Source organism: Ursus arctos, unplaced genomic scaffold (assembly GCF_023065955.2).
Source record: "Ursus arctos isolate Adak ecotype North America unplaced genomic scaffold, UrsArc2.0 scaffold_21, whole genome shotgun sequence".
NCBI lineage: Eukaryota > Metazoa > Chordata > Mammalia > Carnivora > Ursidae > Ursus > Ursus arctos.
In genome coordinates, this window is record NW_026622886.1 from 11,521,168 (window position 1) to 11,546,825 (window position 25,658).

The following is a 25,658-nucleotide window of genomic DNA, read 5'->3' on the forward strand; positions in this document are numbered from 1 at the left end:
GGAAATTGAAAATTGGACTTTATTAAAATTCGAAGCTTCTGCTTTTCAAAAGATTATTAAGAAAAAGTAAAGACAAGCTATATTGTGGGATAAAATATTTGCAGATCAAATCTATCTGATAAAAGACTTATATCCATGATACATGAAGATGACTAAAATAATAACAATAAAACATGGATGAAAGATTTGAACAGACACTTCACCAAAGAAAATACAAGCATGTAACAGAATTCCCAAAATCATTAGTCATGAGACACCATTACTAACCTATTAGAGTGCCTAAAATTAAAAAGACTAACCAGACCAGGTGTTGGAAGAGGATGGAGAGGAACTGGAACTCTCAAAACTGCTGGTGGGAATGTGAAACTGTATACATACATTGCAGAACAGCTTGGCAATTTCTTAAAAAGTTATACACCTATTTATATGCTGCAGCCATTTTCGTAGGAAAGTATTCAATAGAAATGGAAACATATGTTCACAGGCTTGTATGTGAGTCTTTTTAGTATACTTCACCATTCATAACAGCTTTATTTCTATAAGTCCCAAACTGGAAACAACCAAAAAGTCCACCAAAGGTGAGTGGATACACCAATTGTGTTATAATTATACTCAGCAATAAAAAGAAGTGAGTGATTGATACGTGCAACCATGTGAATGAATCTCAAAATAATTGTGCTGCATGAAATAAGCCAGACCAAGACGGTAGGTACATACTGTATGGTATGATTCCATTTACGTAACATTCTAGAAAATGCAAAATTTTTTTTTAAAGATTTTTAAAATTTATTTATTCAACAGAGATAGAAACAGCCAGCGAGAGAGGGAACACAAGCAGGGGAAGTGGGAGAGGAAGAAGCAGGCTCATAGCAGAGAAGCCTGATGTGGGGCTCGATCCCATAACGCCGGGATCACGTCCTGAGCCTAAGGCAGACGCTTAACTGCCGTGGCACCCAGGAGCCCCTAGAAAATGCAAATTTATCTGTTGTGACAGAAAGCAGATCAGTGGTTGATCCAGGAGACAATATGGGAGGAATTAGAGGCACAGAGAACTTTGGGTATGATGGGTATGTTTATTATTTTGCCTGTAGTAATGGTTACACAGGTGTTCACATGTCAAACCTCATCAATTTGTATATTTTAAATATGTCAATGTCAAACATACCTCCATAAAAGTGTTTAAAAGTTGAGCGTATCATGATTCATGTTATACATACATCCGTAATCCTTCAGAATTTAGTCCTGGGTTAACTTTTTCTCAACAAAAATCAAACCATAGTCATAGCACAGTCTAAATACGCAGAGATTTAACAATGCCGACTTCAGCTTTCTTTTATTCCAGTAGCACCAGTAGGGAACAGCAGTCTGAGTGTGCCTCTGTTTCAGGTCTCAAAGGACGCCCGGCACCAGAACGGAGAGCGCTTTAACTTCACTCTCTGGAGGGTGAGCTCATCTAAACACGCCCTGGTCGGAGTGCCAATCTCCACCCGCTCCTTAAAGGTGGTAAACGCAAGCCAATTTCCTTGGGCGTGTGAGGGGCCACACGAGGCAAGAATCCGGCCAGTTTCCAGCCCGAGATTCCACATCTTCCGGAGAAGTCTTACTATACGGAGAGTGAAGAGCGCAAGTGCTGGGGCCTGGGAAAGCACTAGCAACTGGAGGAGGCGGGGATAAGAAGAAAGAAAGAAAAAAAAAAAAAAAAAAAGACAAGCGCTCCGGCCGGAAGTCCCAGCTAGGCCCGGATCACGTGCCCTCTCGGGCGCCGGCACACTCCACGGCTTTCTGGTCCGGTGGGGCCCCGAGGCCCTGCACTTTCGGTTCCGCCCGCTGGCCGTCAGCTGCGACCCCGGCTCGCACTTCCGCTCGCCCTCTGACCCGCTGCCCAACGTCTGTGCATTCTGCGGTACGGTGTCTCGGGGCACGCCTTTAGGGCCGGTGGGGAGTGCGGTGTGCAGTTTCTCTCGTGCTAGAGTTTGAAGAGGCGCGGGGAAGCCACTGGGTGTCGGTCTTCCGCTTGCTGCCCAAGAGGTGCCTTTAAGTTGCGCAGGCCCAGCCCCCACGCCAAGAGCCCAAAATGAAGGCTGAAGGCCGCCCGCGGCCATGGAAGGGGCGTTTGGCCTCTCGCCGCCCTTACATCCTAAATGAGCCCACGGGGCGCGGGGTGGGAGACAACCCGGGGTCCTGACCCCGTCCCACCGCTGCTGTGTGGCCTGTTTCCCGGCACGGTTTCGTCCTGACCCGGGGGCCTAATAACACTGCCCACCTTTCCTCCCCGTGCAGCCCCCTGACCATGCCCGCGGGCGTGTCCTGGGCCACCTACCTGAAAATGTTCGCTGCCAGCCTCCTGAGCATGTGCGCCGGGGCTGAAGTGGTGCACAGATACTACCGGCCGGACCTGGTGAGTGCAGGAGGGTCCATCGTTCCCGGCTCCTGGATCCCTCCGTTCTCCTCCCAGCAGCCGAAAGGATCTTAAAACAAAATTAGAAGGCCATCTGCCCTGAGCCTAAAACCTGATGATGGCATTCCATTGCGTTTAGAGCAATGCATGGCCTGTTCTTACACGGGTCTTACACAGCCAGTCCCCTGCCTGCCACTGGCCTTGATCTTTTACTATTTACCCCTCGTTCCCACTCTTGCAGCCACACCGGTTTCCTTGCTGTTTCTCACACTCATCAAGCCTGTCCCATTGTCAATGCCATGCTTTTTCTCATCTTGGAAGGCTTTTCTCCCAGATCTTGGGTTGGTTTCCTGTTTCAAAACGTCAAGTCTCTGCTCAAATATCTCCTCCAGCAGTCAGGGTCCTTTGGACAGCTCCTAAAGGATTCCTCCTTGTGCTGTTCTGACTCAGTCCTTTGCTCCCCTAGAGGACTTGTCACAATTTGCAAGTATTTTTTCCCTTTTGGTTTTTTTTTTTTTTTTTAATTTTTCTTTGTTTCCTCTCCACCAGAATGTAATCTCCATGAAGGGCCTGGGCTGGGTAGTTCACCCTTGATCTCAATCACCTAGAAAAGAGCTTAGAACATAGTAAATGCTCAATAAATATTTGATAAATGAAGAATGAGGGAATATAGGCATTCCAAGGAGGGAGAAATTTAAGTTTAGCATTTTAAGCATTCGTTGAATTAGAACTGGGAAATAGAGGTGTTTTTGAGGAGTTACGGTCTTGCCGAGGTGGAGGCAAGGAAATGCAGAGGAAATAATGATAGGCGTGTGCTAGGTGTATGCTACAGGTGTGAATAGAGTGGTTTGGAGCACAGCGTACGGAACAGTCATGTCTGCCTTGACTCTGGACGGGTAACACAGAGAACTAGCCATTTGTCTTTTAGTTTCAGTGAACTGTCAGCTACAGTTTCGGGGGTTTTTATTCTTGTTTTCAGATAAGGAAACTGAGATTCTGAAGACTGAAGGTGATTTCCCAGATTCACATAGCTTCCTGGGGATTTGAAGTCCAAGCTTTCTGTTTAGTGCTTTTCTTTTTTGATCCTGTTAATGAGGTAGTACAACACCCTTGTAAAACACTCAGATTGAATTCGTCATGTAGAGTAGGATGTGAAAATCTACCCCTCCCCCACTGTCTCCAGTCTGCTCCCTGCAGGTGGCTACCATTTTTTGGTTGGTGTATACTTGCAGACTTCTGTTGTTGAGATACACACACACACACACACACACACACACACACACACACACACACAGTGGAGAGGGTGTCTTTCCCCACGTAAATAGGTGTTCATATACACATTTCTCTGTAACTTGTTTGTTTTGGTTAACATCTCTATGAATAGACACATGTTTATATCAACAGCCTTTTTTCTTTCTGACCATTGAATAGCATTTTATACTACGGATGTTCCATATATTATTTAATCCCATATTGACATTTTGGTGGTATCTAGTTTTCGTACAAACAATGCTGAAGTATCCCTTTTTTTTTTTTTTTTAAAGATTTTATTTATTTATTTGACAGACAGCCAGCGAGAGAGGGAACACAAGCAGGGGGAGTGGGAGAGGAAGAAGCAGGCTCCCAGCGGAGAAGCCCGATGCGGGGCTCGATCCCAGAACGCTGGGATCACGCCCTGAGCCGAAGGCAGACGCTTAACGACTGCGCCACCAAGGCGCCCCATGAAGTATCTCTTACCAGCAGGGACTGCTTCTCTTTTGAGCCTAGGAAAGTATCAGGGATACCTAGTGGAGACAGAAAGGGGTAAGAACCTTCCACAGAAATGCAGTTAGGTCATTAGCTCCAGCGGAAAAGACATCAAGCAGGCGTTACAAAGGAAGGAATGCCTATGATTTGCCCCTGGGAAATTGACCTTCGATTCACCCATCTCATTATAAGTAGGAACATGCAAGGTTGTTACCAGCAGCTGCTTCGACCTTGGGAAGAGGCAGCATGAAGCCAGCATCTCTGGAAGGACTGTACTGAAGGGTCGCAGGCCACTTTGTCCTGATTGGGCAGTGGCATCAGCAGTGGGGTACCTCTGTAGGGACCTGAAGGCCAGGGCTGGCCAGTTACGTGTAGGATGCTGGATACTTTACTAACATTTAAGGAATTTGTGTTCTTTTCCTGCGTCTGTTGGTATTGTTCTAGCAATGACTGACACTGTTGTAACAACCGCTGGCCTTTGTTGGAGTCTTTCAGTCTTTACAGCTAGAAGGTCTGGGTGGAGTTCAGGGCGGAGGAGACCCCGATGGCTGCCTAGAATGTGTGGTCAGTGCTGTCTTAAGGGAGCGGCATTAAGGATGCTTTTCCTAGTTGTCCAGCTCAGCTGCTCAGGATAGGAATGGAGGCAGGGACTCAAGGCAAGTGTCCTGTCCTGGAATACAAAGTGTGCTCGAGCTTCCCTTGGCATTTCCATTTACTCTTGCATTACTTTTACTGATTCTGTTTTCCTTAATTTATAATCTACTTATTATTGAAGGCATAGTCAAAAAAATGCAGTCTCAATGATGAGGAAAGACGTTAGGGTTTGGAGCTGATGGCCAAGAAAGAATTCTTGTGACGTCTTTGGTGCAAAAAGGTGGTTTTATTAAAGCTTGGAGACAGGACCCGTGGGCAGGAAGAGCTGCATTGGGGTCACGAGGAGTGGTCCATTATGTACTATCAAGTTGGGAGGGGGATAGGGATAGTGTAGCCCCCTAGGTATTTTGGAAACAAGGTTTCCAGGATCCTAAGGGGGCTAGCTATTGTCAGGGAAAGGTCATTTATTACTTCTTAGTAAAAACTCAGTCATGAGACTCCTCAGACGTATACAGGTGGGACATATGCTTGGGGGATGATTGCTAACATGTATCTTGGCGGGGGTGCGGGGGTGCAGGCGGGTGGGTAGAGATGAAGTTTCCGAAGGAATTTTTGTATGTTAAAGTAGACTTACAGGGTCCTGGGGGTTGGGCTAAGATTGCCTTTTGCCCTTAGCAAGGCGGTAACGTCAAGGCAGCTGAGTCCCTAGAGGAAGGTCACTCGGCCTGTTTCAAGGACTTGTCAGTGGGCTGTAGGTAGTAAGGAAATTTAACTTTTCTTTTGCCTTTTTTTCCCACATCATTAGGATTCATTTTATTTTATTTAAATATTTTATTTATTTATTTGTCAGAGAGAGAGAGAGCACAAACGGCGAACAGGAGGCAGAGGGGGAAGCAGTTTCCCCACTGAGCAAGGAGCCTGAGACTGGACTCGGTCCCAGGACCCTGGGATCATGACCTGAGACGAAAGCAGATGCTTAACTGACTGAGCCACGCAGGCGCCCCAGGACTCATTTTAAAGTGTTCATTTTTGGTTGTCTCCAGACATACCCACATACACACAAATTGCTATTTAGAACCTCTACTGACATTGTTAACTTTTGATGTCAGAAAACTTATTAGTCTTTTAAAAAATTGATTATATATTTAGTAAATAAAAGTGCTATTTTTCTGAAGCGGGAGAGGTAGGTTCTTGTCTCACAGAGTCGAAGAATGAATCTCGCGGACAAAGGAGAGTGAGTAAAGCGATAAGAGTTTTTATTAAGCAAGAGTACAGAAAATAAAAAGCTCTCAGGAGTGAGAGGGGCCCAACAGGGTTGCCACTGAGGGCTTTTAGGGTTGCTCTTTTATGGAAGGCTAAGGAGGGAACTTAAATCTTTCTGACTTCTCTACTGGCAGCACCATTGATTAAGGACTAGTGATAACATCTTTAATGACTTACTTCTTTTTAGGGTCTAGTTATTTTCTGTTGACCACAGGAGACTGTCATAAATAAGACTCCCCCTTGGATACCTACGGCAGGGTGGTCTGTAGTATTCCCTTATCTCTGGTTTCCTTACACCTCCACATTTTGGGGATTTCTGTGAGCCTGATCACATAGGCAGGCCCCTATCTATCTCTCCCTACCTAGCCCCGCCTGTCCCTTACTCATTTCTTTTAATAAGAGTTGAAATGTCTGGGCGCCTGGGTGGCTCAGTTCTCTGTCTCTCCCTCTGTGGGCTTGAGCTCACTCTCTCACTCACTCTCTCTCTCAAATAGATAAATAAATAAATCTTAAAAAAAACAGGTTGAATTGTCATTTTAGCTTTGTACTGTATTGGCGATTCAGGTTACTCCAGATGTGTCCGTGTGTGTGTGTGTGTGTGTGTGTGTGTGTGTGTGTAGTTGTATATACTTTATAGAAATTTGAAACATGCTATTATTGTATTTTATTTTTTATTTTTTAAAGTTTTTAATTCCAGTTAGTTAACACACAGTGTTATGTTAGTTTCAGGTATAGTACAGTATGCTATATTTTATAGGGCTTTGTGACTTCATATAATTTCCTTTTGTGACCCTGGGGGGAAAAGATATTTCTAAATTACTTAGTTTCCACAGTTTAATGAATATGAAACAAGCTACATTCATTCTTACACTAAAGGGATTGGAATGTCAAAATCCTAGGACTAGTTTTAAGATAGGAAATTGTCTGACAAGTTACTCTGGCTTTTATTCTGGTTTCCATCACTGATTTTTTTAGAAAGTCATTTTCACTTCAAAATGAGAGTTGTGCTGTGAAGCACATCTCTTAGCTGCCTACCTCTCCCATGACCCTGGCCCCAAACCCCACATTCTTTCCTGAACTATTTTATTTCTTTAGGATTAACTAGTTGTTAGACGAAAGAATAAAATGAACCAGATCAAGGTGTTTGAACTTCAGGCATTGAAAAGCTATAGAAGCTTTCTGAAGTGAGTGAAATTATGCCAGAGTTATCTTGCAGTTTTATATAAAGTAATCTGAGTAAAGCTTTTATTTCTCCAATCTTAGGAGCTTCTAAGGGTCCTGAGCGAAAGTCTGTTGATTTATTCATCCAGCACCGTTTTTTGCCTGCCTTTTATAATGAGGGGCATTCCATAGGGTTGTAAGAAATAGGGAGGAAATTGCGACGAGGTCGCTTTCCTCAGGACCGCAGTGCGTAAGCTGAGAGCTGAGAGGAACAGATACGCCTCTGAATCATTATGAACAGTTCCACTCGGATGTGCAGTGGGCATGTTCGAAACTGAGCTGGCCTTCCTCCAGCAGACCTGCTCTTCTTGAAGTCTTGCCTGTCACAGTGGTTGGTGACTCCATCGTTCCTGTTGTTCAGGCCAAAGCCTAGGAGTCTTCTTTAACTCCTCTCTCATACTGCACACAACAGCAACTCCCACTGGCTGATCTGAAAACTATATCCAGAATCTCACTGCTTTTCACCACATCCATTACCCAGTTCAAGCCACTGTCAGCCCATGTCTCACCTCAGTTTCTGTGTTTCTGCCTTCCAGCCTTGCTCTCCTGCAGGCTTTTCTCGACGAAGCCACTGTCTTTTTATGCTTGAGTCAGGTCATGTCATTCTTCTCAGAACTCTCCAGGGATTGGGGCGCCTGGGTGGCACAGCGGTTAAGCGTCTGCCTTCGGCTCAGGGCGTGACCTGAGTCCTGGGATCGAGCCCCACATCAGGCTCCTCTGCTAGGAGCCTGCTTCTTCCTCTCCCACTCCCCCTGCTTGTGTTCCCTCTCTCACTGGCTGTCTCTATCTCTGTCAAATAAATAAATAAAATCTTTAAAAAGAAAAACAACTCTCCAGGGATTATATACTTCCTAGTCCCTTCCTAACCTCTTGTTGACTACTCTATACCAGCTGTGCTGACCACCTTGCTCTTCCTTGCACGTAAGGGCACATTTCTGCCTTAGGTCCTCTGCATTTGTGGTTTCTGCCTGAAACACTCCTAGATACCTGCACGGCTGGTTTTCTCATCCTCCTTCATGTCTTTGTGTAAAAGGGAGCTTTTCAGACAATAAGCACCTGACAAAATGCTCAGCATCATTAACCATCAGAGAAATGCACATCAAAACCACAACAAGATGCCATTTCATCACCACTATAATGGCTATAATTAAAAACAGCTCATGACAAGCGTCAGTGAGGCTGCAGAGAAATTGGGACCCTCATACAATGCTGCTAGGGATGTAAAATGGGACAGCTGCTTTGGAAACCAGTCTGGCCGTTCCTCAAACAGTTCAACGTAGAGTCATAGGACTTAGCGATTCCACATCTTGGTTTGTACCCAAGAGAAATGGAAACATAGGTCCACACAGCCTCCTTGTACACAGGTTCATTTAAGTGGAATCATACAATATGTGGTCTTTTGTGACTACTTTCTTTCACTTTGCATGTTTTCAAGGTTCGTCCCATGTTGTCAAATATATCTGTACTTCATTTCCTTTTAGGACGGAATAATATTCCATCATAAGGATAGTGGGGTTGGATCCCAAGTCTCTGGGATCATGACCTGAGCTGAAGGCAGATGCTTAACCGACTGAGCCTCCCAGGCACCCCAGGCACTTACTGTTTTTGAACAGTAACGACTTGATTTGAAATCTATTCAAAATGAATTGATTCCCAGTACTTGTTTCCTGTGCCAGGCACATGGTAGAGACTCAGTGAATAGTGCAGGAATGAATTTCAGATTGTGGAAAGCTTTATTAAGATCTGTGATCTGTCAGTTAATATTGATAGAAACTCTCCCTCTGTGAGTCCTGAAATGCTAGAGGCGCAGCTTGGATAATAGAGTCATGTAAGCTATGGGTTAGAAACGGACTGAGATGGGCCATAGGCTCTCACTATAAGGATTTACCATTGAGTGCACAGGGACTTCTGTTTTTTTTTAGTTTTTACTTTCAGGTCACACTGAAGTACAGTCTAAGAAAGCACTGGCATCTATGTTGTTTTGTTTTTCTGATAGACAATACCTGAAATTCCACCAAAGCCTGGAGAACTCAAAACGGAGCTTTGGGGACTGAAAAAGAGACAACATGAACCTCAAATTTCTCAGCAATAGAAACCTCAAAATACTCAACTCTGCCAAGAACTCCGTGAATAATATTCTAAGTATTAAATTTATATTTTTAATGTTTATTGAGTCAGACCAGTTGTCTTTAAGCACCTAGTGCAATGCTCACTGCAGGAGGAGGTGCCCAGATGTTAACTGATGCACTGAGATTAAATATGGATTGACCAGTGTCTCTTGAAAACTGCCAAAGTTTGTATCATCAGCTTTTTGAATGTGGTTAAATAGATACTGTCTTGACTATCATGTGAGAAAGAATATTTACAGTGTTTCCTGCCCTTATAGTTCTGGTTTATTTCTCTGAATAAGCTTGACGATCATGGCAGATGGGAATTATAAATTAGCTATAATAAAAGTGTCATTGGCAATGAAAGCTTATGGTGTGAAGTTAATATTTCTCTAAAATTGGAAAGTGCTATTTGTACTAAACTGAATTGAGTTGAAATATTTAAAGTTTGAAGTTCTTTTGGAATTGTGTACTTCACAAAATTATAACAAATGTCACTTGGACTGTCACAAGTTCTTTATCCCCAAATTCGAGAAACCATATTACCATGTAGTTATTCTTATAAAATATATTTTAAAATAACTGAAAAGCTTAAATGAGTTTTGTTACGGGGTAAATTGTGTCCTCTCCCCAAAGATGTTGAAGTCCTAACCTCCAGTACCTGTTAATGTGACCTTATTTGGAAATAGGAGTCCTGCAAATGTAATGAAGTTAAGATGGGGTCATTAGGGTGGGTCACTAATCTAATCTGACTGGTGTCTTTATAAGAGGCAAACGCCATGTAAAGACAGACGGGGAGAGCACAGTGTGACATCAGATCAAAGATTGAAATGATGTAAGCCAGGAATTCCAGGGATGGAGAGCCAAAAATTAAGAGTACTAGATTATTCCTTAATAAAGCTGTGGGTAAAAAACAACCCAAAATAGACCAGTTGCAAGGTGTTTGGTCATTAAATTAGGTCAAACAGGGTTGTGCAAGGTGTTTATGACATAGCCGCTTGTTTTTACCCAAAACTGAGTAGGATGCTTTCTAAGCTTCCTGCTTGAAACAGTGTACACGCAGAATTTGCAACTGGAGAACGCTGAGGAGCAAGTTTCAGATGCTATTAATTTAATGCAATTCGATGGCTTTAATTTCTATACAACCGTCTTTATAAATGGTAATTTATGATGGCCAAAAAATTGGAAACACATATTATGAAAAATAGCTAATACAGCGTTGTATCATGAAAGGAAGCTATGTCTTAACACAGCATGTTTCCCTATGACTGAGCTCCCGTTTTCTTTCTTTTTTTAAAGATTTTATTTATTTGACAGAGAAACAGCCAGCGAGAGAGGGAACACAAACGGGGAGTGGAAGAGGAAGAAGCAGGCTCCCAGCAGAGGAGCCTGATGTGGGGCTCGATCCCAGAACGCCCGGATCACGCCCCAAGCCGAAGGCAGACGCTTAATGACTAAGCCACCCAGGCGCCCCTCCCATTTTATTTCTTACAAAGGAAAAGAAACAGGTTTTTAAAAAGACATACATTCAAGTAAATTAGCTTTCAAAGTGATTATTGCAAACTAAGCCTAGAAAAATAGCTTGGGGGAGAAGTAGGACACATAACAACAAACAGAAATAAAAGAAGCCCAGAAAAGGGTCCTAAATTATCGGGAAAATCTAGTCCCTAGTAACAATTTATAGTACATAAAATTGGTTTCCGTAAAGTTTTCTCTTACACATGTGATCTCTGAATATACAACTCAGGTTTTCTCTCCCTAGCCATTTAAGAAATAGACCACCATTTGTGAATTTAGAGAACCTGTTTCTTCCATAAATAATACATTTCAAAAGAAGTGATTGCTTGCTGAGGATCATCAGTATCTGCAGTTAACCTGTTGTGGGATTATGGGTGTTTTGAAAGACAGCCTTATTTTGGAGTAACTCTAGATTTACAGGAAAACTGCAAAGATAGTAGAGCCCCCATGTCCCCTCTGTTTCCACAAATGCTGGTCCGCAGGTCAAAGCCAAAGAACCATGAACTATACTCCAGACTAAATTTTATCAGTTTAACCCAGGCAATTAGGTGCCTAGTTGCCATATCTCCTTCAATCTCTTTCTATCCTTGGTTTTGACCTTGAAGCTTTTGAAGAGTACTGTTCCTGTGCTACGGGGTTTGTCTTGGTCTTGTCTTTGCCTTGTTTGGTAGAGATGGCAGTACTCTTGTTACCATATCCTATCAGGGATACAGGACATCACTGGGGATATTAACCTTGACCACTAGGTTAAGGTAGTGTCTGCCAGGTTTCTCTGCTACAAAGTTACTATTTCCCCCTTTTCATACTCTAGAGGACAGCCACTAAATCTAGCTCACTTTCAAAAAGGAAAGAATTAAGCCCCACCTCCTGGAAGAGGGAGTATATGCATATATTATTTGGAATTCTTTAGTAAGGAACATTCTTTTCTCTATATAGGTGACTTTTTAAAAATAATAGATCTAAAAAACACTTCTGTGATATGTACAAATTACTTTTGTAAGGGGGAAAAATATCCAAAACACAGGATTAAAAAAATCAGCCAAGTATGTACAATCATTATGAAGACAAGCAAGACGCTGAGTATTTGGGATCTTTTTTATTTTTATACACGACAAGATTTTACACCAAGAATAGTCAGTTAAATAGTACAAATTTACATTCATGAGGAATGTTAAAAAAAATTCAACTAAAAAACCCACTTCTTTCTGTGACCCGAAATCCCAACATTTTACAGTGCAGGGGAGAAGGGGCTGGGGGGAGCATCCAAAACAAGTCTCTCCCAAAAGAAATGACTTAAATTTCACATTCCCTCTCCACACAGGATCCAAATGGTGAGAGTATAATTTATAATTCATCTTTTTCAGCTGTAGATTTCTGTGAAAAGAGAAAAATCAGAAGATATTAAAAACCAGCAGAAAAAAATCTTAACTCACAGAAGATTCATGTGTGGAAAAAACAACTGAAACAGGCCCAGCACAGTTCCACTATTTCAGAGGTAGGCTAGAACCTCACCTATTAATTGGCAAAATAATTTAGAACTCAACAGTAAGACCAATGGCCCCTGAACAGAAATAATCAAGAATTTAAAACTGGCCTACTGCTGCTATATGGTAAGGCAGAGGCAGGCGGCACCCCTTATGGGCTTAAGAAACCATCTATTTAAAAAGATCTCGAGAATGGATGGCTAGCACAGAGGAACAAAAGGAATGGGAAGATGAAAGTGCACACTTCATTTAGAGAAAAAAAGGACTTGCTCCAGCCTTTGAATTTGATATTACATGCCTATTTTTTTGGCGGATTTCCTGAAGTCTGACTTCTGGAAGCTATGCAGTCCACAAATGCCAGAACTAAAAATAAAAGTTTGCCTAATTTTCCAAGAATTAAAATGCAAGCCCCGTTCTCGACTTGCTATACCTTTACTGTTTCTTGTTCTTCTTCGTCTGTTCCTGCATCCATTTCGTCTTCTTCGTCTTGCTCTGTGTCTTCTGTGGTGTCCTCTGTTGTTTCTTCAGGTTCTTCTTCGGGTTCTTCTTCCACCTAAGACAATATTCATGAGCTCATTAATGGATCCAATACCTTGGGTCTATTTTCACTTTGTTCATTTAAATGTATAACATTGTAATTAACTTCACTCCTGTTTTATCCAGAACTGCAGAGTACATCTGCTAATTAGAGTTAACAGTCAAGCTAACAAAGGGAGACAGATTAAAAAAATAATAAAGGATATAAAAGGGGAATTTCTTATTAATTCTAAGCAGTGTGTGACACTGGGGAATTCAAACATTCTGTAAATTATTTCAAACCTTTGCATCAGGGTCAATGTTTAAACTGAGGCGAAGCATTCTTTCTATTCGATCTCCATATGCTTTAGTGTCTGGTAACAGATATCCTGACCGCAGTGTTGCCGTTTCAAACAAGACCACAGCAAGATCTGAAACAGTTTTGTCATCTTCATCTTCCTGGGATGGAAGAGGGGACATCTGATTAATATTAAAAGGTACGAAGTATTCCAACTGAAAGCCAAAGGAGTAGGGCTGCAATATTACTCACCTTAACCCGTCGAAGCATGTCTTTGATTAGGGGATGTCTGGGATTAATTTCAAATGTTTTTTTCTGGCTGGCATAATAACTGGTAAGGGGTAAAAATGAACATGAAGAAACATCAAATTTCAGGGTCCATGCATTTCCCACATCCTACACATTTTTCAAATTACAGAGAACGCTTGGGGAAAAAAAAAACCAAAACATTTATATCGCTACACAGTGCTTTGCCTTTTAAATAGGGAGGGGCAAGGTGCGATGGAAGAGCGCAATGAAGGGAACTACTTACAAACGCATCTCAAGCGCCTAGAGCTTTGTTAGTGGATGAACTGATTTACGGTCGTCTTCATCCCCTCTGAATTTATTCTCACTTTCTTAACTGCAGCTCAGTCTCCCACAGAGTTCTGAAACATCTAGGCAGCCTCTGCGTGGTCAATTACTACCTTCTCCATGATGCCTTCACCAATAGGATTCCAGGACAAAATGTTTCTTTTATCGGAGCTCGGTTCTCGGTGCATTCTAAATCTACCTTTCGTAATGTCTGGTTTTCTGCTATCAGTTGTAACTGTTCTCCTTCCTATAGCTGAGGAGAGAGAGGAACTACATCTATCCCTATTGGTATACCTGTTATAGATGCAGAGTTTAGAAGATTACGACTTCATCTGTTATCCTGACTGGTCTGAATGTCAGAACGACAGCAGTGATGTCTACTTAGACCACCAAGTATAGACACAGTACATGCGTGTTCGTTGAATGGAAGGTAACTTCCTGTTAATAAATGACTGAAACAAATGGACATTTATATAATGGCTACTACTGGGATATAAGCAGAAACCTGTTTTCCACCTCAATTTTATAATCTATTAAATCTTGAGGGGGGCAAGACATGTAAGCAAGATGCCATTTTAACATTTTACAGTGGAAACATTTTATGTTGGGAGTCTCGCTAAATATGAAATACACTTTATATAAAAAAATACAGAGTTTTGGAATTGTGACAACTGAGACTACACTTGTGAGAAGAATCCTAAACTAGGCCTTGGGGAAATGTACGATGATCAGGGAGCAAATAAAAAAGACATTCCAGGCAGGAGAAGGGAGAATGAAAGCAGGGAAGAAGTCATTTTCAAGACCGTTGCTCTGACATTAAAGCATAAATTTGACCTATATATTCCCTGGAAGTAAAGGATACTGAAGACCCAGTGTACCTCCAGTACTTAGCCCTTTAGTTCATAAACTTGTTACCTCATGGGTCCTTTACCCCTTTATTTTGTGGGGCATACTATTTGCGAAAGGGGGGGATGACAGTTAAAAAGGACTGAACTCATTTGACAAACATCATTGTCGTTAACATCTTCTGAACTATTAGTATCTAAAAATGTCTAAGAAGCCCAGATACCAGGCCAAGCATATAACTGAGTGCAAAAATAAAAACAACGTATGTCACAGATTAAGAAAATTTCCATTTGTGTATAAAAATACTGTAAAATAAATCATGAGCCCAACACCTCTCCTTTATCAGTCTAATGTCCGAGCAATCCCTCTGTAAGCTTGTGTCATCTAATACACGGCAGTAGTGCTGGACACTAAACCCACATCAGTTCTTTCCACAGAAGCTGCCATCATCTGCTAAAGGAAGGCTTTGGACAAGAACCAACACCTTGCCAGGGCCCTTCCCAAGGATGCTTACTTGGTAGAGATGTCTTTGCCTGTTTGGTAGGCTTGAGCTTTCATGATCCGCTCCATGTTGCCAGACCATCCATACTGGCTGGCCACGAGAGCACACGGGGACTCTGTCAGACGCTGAGACACCACAGCCTTTTCAATCTTAAGAAACCAAAAGGGAGATACACTTAAATACCAACCGTTAAGGTCATTCAGTAACTAAGGATTCATCACGTAAGATCATAAACAGAGGCAGGTCATAAAAATACCTCTTATTCAGATTCTTAGAAGACTCTTGTCATTTAATAATCTGAATTTTTCGGTCAAAAATAAACTCCTTTTAAGCACAGAAGACAAATTTCACCAGTAAAAATTTGAGTTATTACAAAAGCAGTATTAAACTACTATTAAACTACAGAAAAGTTTCAGTTACAAAGAACATTACCCACATACAGAATAACCACTATTATCCTTTTAATTCTTTGTAGTTTATACAATTTTTTCTTTTAAAGTAGGGGTGCCTGGGTGGCTCAGTGTTAAGTGTCCAATTCTTGACTTTGGCTCAGGTCACGATCTTGGTGGTGAGATCGAACTCCCTCTGCTCCTCCCCCTGCTTGTGCGCTCCCTCTCCCTCTCAAAAAAAAAAAAAAAAAAAAAAAAAAAAGAGCAGGCTCCACGCCCAACAAGGGGCTCTAACTCATGACCAAGAGGATCAAGAGTCATACACTGCACCAACTGAGCCAGCCAGGTGCCCCTCTAGTTTAGAAACTTTAAGCTCATCCTCACCAAAATTTAACAACAATATTAAACACTGTTCTGTATAACTTTTAATGGTTACAATGTAACCAGATGTAAAGTTTAATTTGTTGACAAAAGTTTTTTTTTTTTTTAAAAAGATGCACATGCTAAAATTTCACAAGTTCTAATTTCCAGAAGAATACCTTGTCCTTGAGAGCTTTATCTTTCATCCAATTGAGCAGAGGCTCAAATTCTTTCTCAATTGCTTCACGATTCTCCTTCGTTTTCTCACTTTCATCAAATTTCACACCTTCTTTGGCAACATTCTGGAACCTTTTGCCATCAAACTCAGGAAGAGCTTGAATGCAGTATTCGTCCACAGGTTCTGTGAGATAAATCACTTCATAGCCCTTTTTCAGAAGTCGCTCCACAAATGGAGAAGATTCAGCCTATGAAATGAAGGGAAGTGATAAAGTTTCCAAGTCTAGCCTTGGTATACGTGCTCACTCTAGCAGCTACATTTTACAGGTGGAGAAATAAAAGGTGCAGAGAATAGGACTTTTCTGTCAGTGATGGACCAGGCCTCATAATGACTCCAGTTCACCATTACAATTTTTTCCCCCAAGAACTGGCTATATACCAGGATGCCTGACAGTTGGGAGTTCATCTCACCTCTTTTCTGCTGGACCCAGCCATGAAGTAGATTTTGTCTTGTTTCTCCTTCATTCTTTCCACATATTGGTCTAGACTGGTAATGTCACTTGCATGATGAGAAGACTGGAATCTAAGAAGTTTAGCAAGACGTGTTCGATTTGAGTGGTCTTCAATCACACCAAGCTTGATGTTGGTACCAAATTCTTTCCAAAAAGTATCATTGTACTTCTCATCAGCAATCTTCTTGATCATGTCCAGAGTTTTACGAACAAGCTTCTTTCTAATCACCTAATAAAATTAAAGAATTAACTTATTAGAGAATGTCATCTCAAACTTTTGAGAACCTACCATATTTAAGACAGCAGAGAAGTATTGGTGAAAGATACAAAAACAGGGCATTGTCATTGCCATTTATCAAGAGACAGGGAACGGTGAGCAATCCTATGTCAGACTTTGCAGAAACTAAGTTGTCAGTGGAAATAGTCACAAGATCACTTTAACGTTTATAGTCTACCTTTGGACCAGAGAGTGGGTTTATATAGTTGTTTATTATAGAATTCTTTCAACTTTTCTATCAGTTTGAAACTTTCATAAGATATCACGGGAAAAACAATCAGATTCTGAGGATTTGATAATAATTCCAGAGTAAAATTAAGTTCTTCAGCTAAAGAGCCAAGGACTAGGGTCAGTATCTGGTGACCCCACTAGTGGAGCCTGTCCTCTGAAGCCCAAAGTGCAAAGCAGCCAGTCTCTTCCCAGAGACACTCACCTTAAGCAGTTTATGCTGCTGAAGAGTTTCCCGGGAAACGTTCAAGGGGAGGTCATCTGAGTCCACCTTCAGACGGCAAAAGAAAAGTTAGTGAGCAACAGAAACTGGAAAAAAACCAAACCAACAAACCAACAAACCATTTCCATCCCTCGTTTTTAATGACCCCTCCTCATTATCTTTAGATACTTACAACACCCTTGACAAAGTTAAGGTACTTGGGCATCATATCATGGAAGTCATCTGTGATGAATACTCGGCGCACGTAGAGCTAAGCAGAGACAAAAAAAAAAGTCACTTTCTGGAAATTAAACTTTCCAATTCTAAACTCAGTTTTTACAATTTAAAAACTCACCTTAATGTAATCACTCTTCTTAGATCCATATTCGTCAAACAGACCACGTGGAGCAGATGTAGGTACGAATAAAATTGACTTGAAGGTAACTTCCCCTTCAGCAGTAAAGTGGATATAAGCCATGGGGTCATCACTTTCCTGTGGAAAGATTGCGTTTAGTCGTTCGAAAGGCACCGGAAAAAGGCCGTGCGAAGGCTAAGTGATTTATTATGTGGTACACATTCAGTTAAGCATTTATTTAACAAAAAAGTTCCCTTACCAACAAAAGGCAGAGGTGGGGAGGAGGGAATGGAGGAAAGAAGAAATGGTTAAGACTGCTATTCTAACTGGCTAGACATGGGATTTTGCTGATGATCCCTGATGATCGTCAGTAACATCACTGGATCTCCTAAACTCGGGGAAGAATGGATTGTCTAGGTTCTACACGTGTCAGAGAACAGGGCAGAAAAATCATCTTGTCTAAATGACAACATACAATGCTTCATGAGTATACTGTTCAACTACAAAAAGTTCTCAGGAACGGATTTCTTTCATTGGGATATGGACGATAGCAGTGGCTATAATGAGGTATGTAAATAAATCATAAAAACAAATTGCCTAGATCTGCATTATCCATTACTGTACCCACAAGTGGGTCCTAAGCACTTGCAATGTGGCTAATCCAAATTGAGATGTATGGGTAAGCATAAACACAGACAACCAGACTTTGAAGATACAGTACAAGAAAACAAACAGCAAAAAAAACACCAAAATGTGTCATTAATTTTTAAAATAACGACAACATGTTGAAATAAAAATATTTTGGGTATGTTGGGTTAAATGAAATATAAAATTTACGTAAAACATAAAACATTAAAATTAACTATACCTGTTTCAACTTTTAAGGATTTTACTTGAGAGAGATAGGGAACGCACGCGTGAGCGAGCACAAGTGGGGGGCAGAGGGAGAGGGAGAAGCAGACTCCCTGCTGAGCAGGGAGCCCAACATGGGGCTTGATCTTGAGATCGTGACCTGAGCTGAAGACAGATGCTTAACTAACTGACTGAGTCACCCAGGCACCCTGTTTCAACTTTTAAGAATGTGCCTTCTAAAAAACTTAGCATCACATCTGTAGCTCCCGTTACATTTCTAATACAGCTGCCCTAGAGGAAAGTATATTACATTTGTATACACTAAGGCTGTTCATGGGAATAAAAGTGGAGGCGGAACCAAGGGGACAGTTTTAAGAGGTAAAACTTAAGGCATGGCTGATGTTAACAAAGAAGGTTAAGAAACAAACCAGAAGATGGAATAAAGATTAAAGAACAAACCATAGAAAATCAAGTTTTATCTAGCCATGCTAAATATTTTATTTTGTACAAAATGCTGTATGGAGAAATATTTACTTGAAACAACCTTAATCAATGCTAGTTTTGGATTCTACAGTTAAAAGGGATCAGTAAAAGGAAATAGGTAAGGAAACAAAGATTTAATAATTATTCCTAAGCATATGACCTCACAATAAATGTTTGAGGTTGTACACAGGCTCCTTAAAGGTTATGTTAAAAGCCAAATGAGTCAACAAACCTAAAGCTGTATCAGACCTATAAATACAGAAGGTTGCCAGAGAGGAGGGTAGGGGATGGACAAAACAGGTGAAGGGGAGTAGGAGATACAGGCTTCCAGTTATGGAATCAGTAAGTCATAGGAATAAACGGTACAGCACAGGGAATCGTCAGTGATACCGTAAGAGCGTTGTCTGGTGACAGATGGTAGCTACACTTGTGGGGAGCACAGGAGAGTACAGAGACACTGAATCAGTGCTGTACATCTGAAACTAATGTAACATTGTATGTCAGCTATCAAATAAAAAAATTTTAAAAATTAAAGGCATTCATTCTTGAATGGAAAAAAAGCCAATAATCTTAAAAGCCATTCAATACAAGATATTATGTTTTATGGAAATCGTCCACCAACCTATGTAGATAGTTGTTAATCTTTTTTGTAACACAGACCCCTTGACAAGCTGGTGAAGCCTATAGGCTACTTCTCAGAGTAAATTCTTAAAATGCATACGTAATATATAACATATAAAATTAAAAAGGAAACCAATTGTGTTGAAATAGTTAACAAAACAATCTAAAAACATTCTTGATTTAGTAATGTTCATCACATTATTCTAAAATAATATTTACCTTTGAAAATGATTTGTAGAAAGCTTTGTATTCATCATCTTCTACTTCTTTTGATGGTCTCTGCCATATTGGTTTGATGTCATTCATTAGTTCCCAATCCCAGACAGTTTTTTCAACCTGAAGTTACGGTATATGATTAGTCAGCCACAGCATTCACCAACAGTAACACTAGTGGGAACCATAACTTTAAGACAGTTCAAATTAATGTGGGGAACCACCAAGACACTTCTAATCTACTAAGGCTCCTGCCAATGGGATCAAAAATCTAAAAGTATTTCTCTCAACATTTAAGGCTGATCTGTAATGCAAAAAGAAGGCAACCGGTTACCATTCTAACTGACAGAATGCCAATTAAAGGTTTTTTTCCATTATTAACTAGCTAAAATGTTACTTCTTGAAAATATTTGTTTTGAGGTTAGAAGGACAGAACATTAATTATTCCTACTTCATGACCTACAGCAATCTAATGTCTTACAATGAATATTCCTCAAACCTACCACCATTACTTCCATCTACTCTGCTACCTGAACAGGCCAGAGAGCTAATATTATGGTTCACATCTAGATGACAAAAGATGTAGAAAGATTTTTAAGATCTTAAAATTTAGGACATGGTAAGCCACCAGTCCTGGGCAATATATAGAACTCAGAGAACTGCACAAAAATGACCTGTGTTTGCTACTTAAAACTTCTCACAGGCAGAAAACATACGTACTAGCAAATAAACTTAGTTAGGCCTATGGCCTTAAGATCTGGAGAAAAAAAGACCTCGAAGAATGGAAACTTAACTCTGACCAGCCTGTGCACACTGGGGGTTCTGTGTTTTCTTGAACACGCCCTAAACAATATTTTAGTGTGGAGATGAACCAGACTTACTTTCTTGGTTTTTGGTTTCTTTTCCTCTTCTTCTTCTTCCACTGCAGCTTCATCATCAGAATCTTCTTTTTCTTCTTTTGCTGCTTCTTCTTCCTCCATGGGCTCCTCAACAGTTTCAGTCTGTTGAAGTAGAATTACAATTAAATTCTTTTATTTAGTAATTCTGATTTCATTTAGAGAATATGAAACGCAATTACAGCTCAAAAAATAGGTCCTTCAATAAGAAAACCCTGAGTATCCTACACTGAAAGAACCACTGAACCTGTTTTTTTAAGTGTTGAATATTTAAATATGTGCCCACATAACATATACAAAGTTTATCAACATAGATTTACCTTGCTGCTCCACACATAAATAGGGAAGTTTATAAACTGTGAATATTTCTTGACGAGATTTTTAATTGTGTCCAATTCAAGGTAATCAGATGCTTCTTCTTTCAAAACAAGTCTGAAAGGAAAATAAGACATTTATAGAAAGACATGCTTGCTTTAAAAGATTTTATTATAAATTCACCTAAATACCTTCCAGACAAAGCTAACGGCCAGCAGTTCGGCATAATCCAGGATGGCCCATTTTTCATGTTAAAAACTCTTACCACCAGTGACAGGTTGTGAGCTAAATATACCAAACATGAGTACGGTAGAGGGAAGAATCTTCCTTGCGTCCCTCGAGTGGAAAATATCCTTAGTTCCAAGTAAACAGTGCAAATGCTCTAACCTTCTGAATTATGTTGGGTTTTTTGTTTAGTTTTTTTTGTGTGTGTGTGTTTAGTTTTTTTATTTGAAGAACTGAAATGTTGAGTTAGCTCAAGGTAAGAAGGCACTGAAACATTCTGGAGAAAAATGGAATGACATGCACTCTGAAAGTTACTCCAGAAATCAAATGATGATCATAGATGGCAAACCCAGGGGCACCTGGCTGGCTCAGCTGGAGGTGTGTGTGACTCTTGATCTCGGGGTTGTGAGTTCGAGTCCCATGTTGGGTGTAAAGATTACTTAAAAATAAAACCTAAAAAAAAGTCTCTTCTACAGAGACCAAACGCTTAATAAAAATATGTTCCTTAAAAAAGCTATAAAATTAATCTTATTGTTCATATCTCCACTGTCCAAAACAGTAGTTGTCAGTCACATTTTATTTATTTATTTGAGAGAGAGAGAGAGAAGGAGCAGTGGTGGGCGGGGAGAGAGAGAGAGAGAAGCAGTGGGAAGCCCGATGCAGGGCTGATCCCAGGACCTGGAGATCATGACCTGAGCCAAAAGCAGATGCTCAACTGACTGAGCCACCCAGGCGCCCCACATTTTACTTATGTAAATAAAATTTAAAGTTAGTTTGTTAGTTGCACTGCCATATTCTAGGTATTCAATAGACAAATGTGCCTAGTAGCTGCCCCCCTGGACAGTGCAGAGGAAGAATATTTCCAGAGTTCTACTGGACAACAGTGGCTTAGCTAATTCTAATATTGAAAATTGCAGCATTGTTTCTTCTTCTTCCTTATTGTCCTTCTGCAAACCCCGCCTCTACTCATGAAAAACAACACATCATAACATACCCTCAAACACAGTGGGGAGCCCATGTCTTGAGGTTTGTGCTCCCAGTAAATAAGTGGAGCCAATGCTGTATCGTGGGTCCCTTCCTGCTCGAAAAGCTTACAGTCTAGTAGCATTACCAAGAGGTAGACAGTACATGACGACACAGCCTAATGAAGTGGACAAGTCTCTGGTTTCAGAGCACGTATCTTGGTGATGTGGGGTTGGAGGAAAGTTCAGTTGTGGATCCAAGTTCAAGCTGGTTACATCTTAAGAGGTATTTAAAAGCCACTGGATATATGAGTGCAGAGCCCAGTAGGGAGATCTAGGCCAAGGACTGGCAAACCATGGCTGGCACCTGTAAGAAGTTTTATTGGGACACAACCTCATCGTGTATTGTCTGTCTATGGTCACTTTCAAGCGAGAACATCAGAGTTGTGACATATGACAGATCCCACTGTCCAAACGCTTGAAATATTTACTAGCTGGCCACTTAGGAAAAAGGCAGCTGACTCCTGATCCAGACTAAGAATAGAGATTTGAGAACTCTGAGCAAGAACTGGAAGCTGAATCCATCATGGTAGGAAGACTGCACAAGGAACACAAAAATAATGAGAAAAGGCTGAAAGTTACCTTTGAAAGAGAGATACTGTCAAAATTTAAACAACAGGCAAAGGAAACAAAAAGATATGCAGGGTCATGGAAACTAGGTATGAAGCGGATGGTGTTACGTAGATAGCAAATTATGTAGGAAACAAGAGGAAAACTAAGGAAAAAAGGAAATCTATTGCTGGGAGCAATGTCAATTAAAAAACCCAGGATCCACTGGATTTAGCAACAAGAATTACTGGTGACTTATTTCAATGGAAAGGTGGTGGATAAAGTCATAAACGCCTGACTGTGGGGGGGGGGGGTGGTGCAGCACCACCTGTCTCTCCTTCCCCACTGAGACTTGAACATGTTTACATTTTGATGGGAAAGAGGGAGTGTGTGGGAAAGACTGACTTTAAAAGATAGGGTTGGAATTAATTTATGCTTAGCCTCTGAGGAGGTAGGAGGAGGCAGGCAGCAGATCAGAAGTAGCGACCAGCTTTAGGGAAAAATGCAGAATACCTCTCTCACGGTAGGAAGGACAGAAGCCATTGTACTAGTTAGCATTTACTGGATGCTAATTTCATGATCCCATCGAATTCTCACAAGATCTCTCATAAGAGTATAGTAGGGCCTAATTTAGGGGTGGGAACAGGAGGAGAAGGTAGGAACTAAATTGTTTGATAGCTTGTTTTATTGGTCGAATATTAGATGAAATCATATATATAAGGTGGGACCTTGACCTCATCACTTTCTTGCCTTCTCTTTCCTCTTTCCTTTGGCCATTCCAACACACTGTGCCTAGAAGAGCTGAACCTAACTCACCACGATTTCAGAAAGTCCTTCTGATAAGGGAAGCGTCCTCTAGCTTCCTTTCAGGCAGTTGCCACTCTGAAATTATTTCATGTTTTTCTTCTTTACCAGAATAAGCCACATGGAAGCAGCGACCGCATTGGTCTTACTCTCCACTGGAGTCCTAACCCTAGCAGGTGATAGGCACTTAAACGATTATCTGCTGAATAAATGCTGGGGTAGAAGGACTTAAAGAAAAATGGCAATTTTGCTCAGGGAGAGCACTTGTGAGGTTTCACACTCACTTATCAGCTGTTCATGCTACCTGCACAAAGCTGTCCTGATTACCCTTATTCATTCACTCCAATAACATCTGTCAGTCAAGTGTTAGGCTGCAGGAATGGAACAGTTGAGCAAATACATGTTTGCTTCCACGCAGCACCCATCTAGACAAGCTCACCTGTTTCTCAGCACCCTGAGACATCAGCCCTCTTGGGACGTTGTTTTCTATCTCACTATAGTTAAGAGAGGAGACTTACCTATGTTCCTTTAACACCTAACAGAGAGGGCACTGGGGTAACTATTAGTGATGCTTCCTATTGAGAGCAGGAGATAGGACTGTCAATAACGAAGGCAGAGAAAGATAAATTGGGAAATGTTAGTAAAAGTACTAAAATGCACTCATCTAATTAGTCTTTGTTAAAGGAACATTTATGAAAATGAAGACAGAACTATTCACCTTCTGGGGTGAAGAACACTGGTCAAAATGATAAATATATGCTTTCTTATATTCTGAATACTTAAAAATTCTTATGTTCAGAAAACTTAAAACTGAACGAAGAAATAGAGTTGAGGCTGTGGGCACATTTTCACATGGCAAGGAGCAAGCCAAACGACCTCTGAAATGGGATTTCTTTGTTGTGGCCTGAAGCTGGTAGCTTCATACAGCTCAGGATTTACTTATCATTCCCTAAGTACTAAGCAAATGTTAGTATCTTGTTCTATTTGTTGGGGGAACAAAAAGGCAAAAAGCTGTCGTCTACTTCACAGCGCTATGACCACCACGAGCCCCTGGGCAGGCGATGTGCCTCGTCTATACAAGTAACATTCACCGGCTTGAACCAAATTCCAGTTTGAATTCAACAATTTCCAACCATCCTCAGAGGAGACATCTTCTTCTGAAGAACTTTTATTAACTTTCTTCAAGTTCTTTATTTGTCCTGTTCTCTCCAACTTGTCCCCAGCCAGCACCAGCTACTACCTTACTTGAGTATTTGCAATGGCCACCCTGAGAGTCTCCTCTCATCCAGTCCTGCCACCCTCCATATTCATCTTCAGAAAACCTTAAAAAAGCTAATAAAAAATTCTATCGTGATTTGCCACCAACCGAGACGAATTTCTTGAATCCTGTGAACGTGCTGTGCCTCCATGCCTTTGGAGCCACAATCCTCCACAGATCTGACACTTCTTTCCCAGCTCTTGCTTCCCTGGAAATCTTGCATCCACCCACTTCGTGAGGCCTCCAATTTGCTTTCTCCCCTAGAAGAGCCAACCCTTCTGACTTTTTGCCCTCTATGTATAGCGGCCATTATAACTCTGTGTGTCTGGCCCTTAGGAGGTCCTCAAAATATTTCCTCAAGTGATGAGAACAGGTCAATTTTATAGGCAAGGAATGAAAGCCCAGAATAAGTGGTTTGCTCAGAGTCAAGATCCTCGCTAGGACGGATACTTCTTATCAGGAATCAGTAATACTCACGTAATTGTTGTTCCCCGTCCTAGAGTGTTTCCTCTTGGGTCAGCAATTACAGAAAATTCATTGGAGTCAGATTCCCAGATGTGCTGGGTATCGTTGTTGTGTTTTGACGTGACAATAACCTTATCTGCTACAAGGAAGGCAGAATAGAAGCCGACACCAAACTGACCAATCAATTCAGAAGTTGACTGGCCATCTTCTTGCGCCTCGGTCATTTTGTTTAAAAACTCGCTTGTTCCAGATTTGGCTATGGTACCAAGGTTTTTAACCAACTCTTCCCGGGTCATTCCTACACCAGTGTCTGTGACATGTAACAGATTCTTCTCCTTGTCACACTGAAAGCAAGACAAGAACAGGATAGTTTTATTTGCTTAATACT

At 41.1% G+C, this 25,658-nt stretch overlaps 2 protein-coding genes and 1 long non-coding RNA gene across 5 annotated transcripts in view; 1 reads left to right on the forward strand and 2 right to left on the reverse strand.

Annotated features, from left to right (window-relative positions):
- Window positions 1-2,848, reverse strand: LOC130544504 (uncharacterized). The gene is made up of 2 exons (XR_008960820.1): window positions 2,619-2,848; window positions 1-2,468 (listed from the first exon to the last, which is right to left on the reverse strand). It is a non-coding gene; the product is annotated as an uncharacterized LOC130544504 (long non-coding RNA).
- Window positions 1,059-14,896, forward strand: LOC113256066 (ubiquinol-cytochrome-c reductase complex assembly factor 6). Of its 3 annotated transcripts, XR_008960819.1 has the most exons (4): window positions 1,059-1,903; window positions 2,281-2,398; window positions 9,219-13,345; window positions 13,775-14,896. XR_008960819.1 is itself a non-coding variant. In XM_026499786.4 (3 exons), exons 2-3 carry the CDS (start codon window positions 2,291-2,293, stop codon window positions 9,312-9,314), a joined length of 204 nt encoding a protein of 67 aa, XP_026355571.1. In that variant the 5' UTR covers window positions 1,059-1,903; window positions 2,281-2,290; the 3' UTR covers window positions 9,315-14,896. The 3 variants fall into 3 exon arrangements, 2 of the variants coding, with proteins under 2 accessions (XP_026355571.1, XP_026355572.1); XM_026499786.4 differs by having other exon boundaries at window positions 9,219-14,896; XM_026499787.4 differs by having other exon boundaries at window positions 1,883-2,028; window positions 9,219-14,896.
- Window positions 11,930-25,658, reverse strand: part of HSP90B1 (heat shock protein 90 beta family member 1) — a 17,784-nt gene continuing 4,055 nt past the window's right edge. Inside the window, exons 5-18 of the mRNA XM_026499788.4 lie at window positions 25,283-25,614; window positions 20,953-21,064; window positions 20,618-20,737; window positions 19,743-19,859; window positions 17,568-17,705; window positions 17,406-17,483; window positions 17,216-17,281; window positions 16,465-16,734; window positions 15,996-16,241; window positions 15,080-15,216; window positions 13,399-13,477; window positions 13,152-13,307; window positions 12,763-12,885; window positions 11,930-12,222 (exon numbers count right to left, since the gene is read on the reverse strand). Of these exons, the coding sequence (XP_026355573.1) occupies window positions 12,193-12,222; window positions 12,763-12,885; window positions 13,152-13,307; window positions 13,399-13,477; window positions 15,080-15,216; window positions 15,996-16,241; window positions 16,465-16,734; window positions 17,216-17,281; window positions 17,406-17,483; window positions 17,568-17,705; window positions 19,743-19,859; window positions 20,618-20,737; window positions 20,953-21,064; window positions 25,283-25,614 (2,004 nt within the window). The 3' untranslated portion in view covers window positions 11,930-12,192. The remainder of the gene's footprint in view (window positions 12,223-12,762; window positions 12,886-13,151; window positions 13,308-13,398; window positions 13,478-15,079; window positions 15,217-15,995; window positions 16,242-16,464; window positions 16,735-17,215; window positions 17,282-17,405; window positions 17,484-17,567; window positions 17,706-19,742; window positions 19,860-20,617; window positions 20,738-20,952; window positions 21,065-25,282; window positions 25,615-25,658) is intronic.

Coding starts and splice junctions, on each gene's coding strand:
- LOC113256066 (XM_026499786.4), top strand. CDS start 2,291: ATGCCCGCGGGCGTGTCCTGGGCCACCTACCTGAAAATGTTCGCTGCC. Junction 2,399..9,218: donor GATACTACCGGCCGGACCTG/GTGAGTGCAGGA, acceptor TTTTTCTGATAG/ACAATACCTGAAATTCCACC.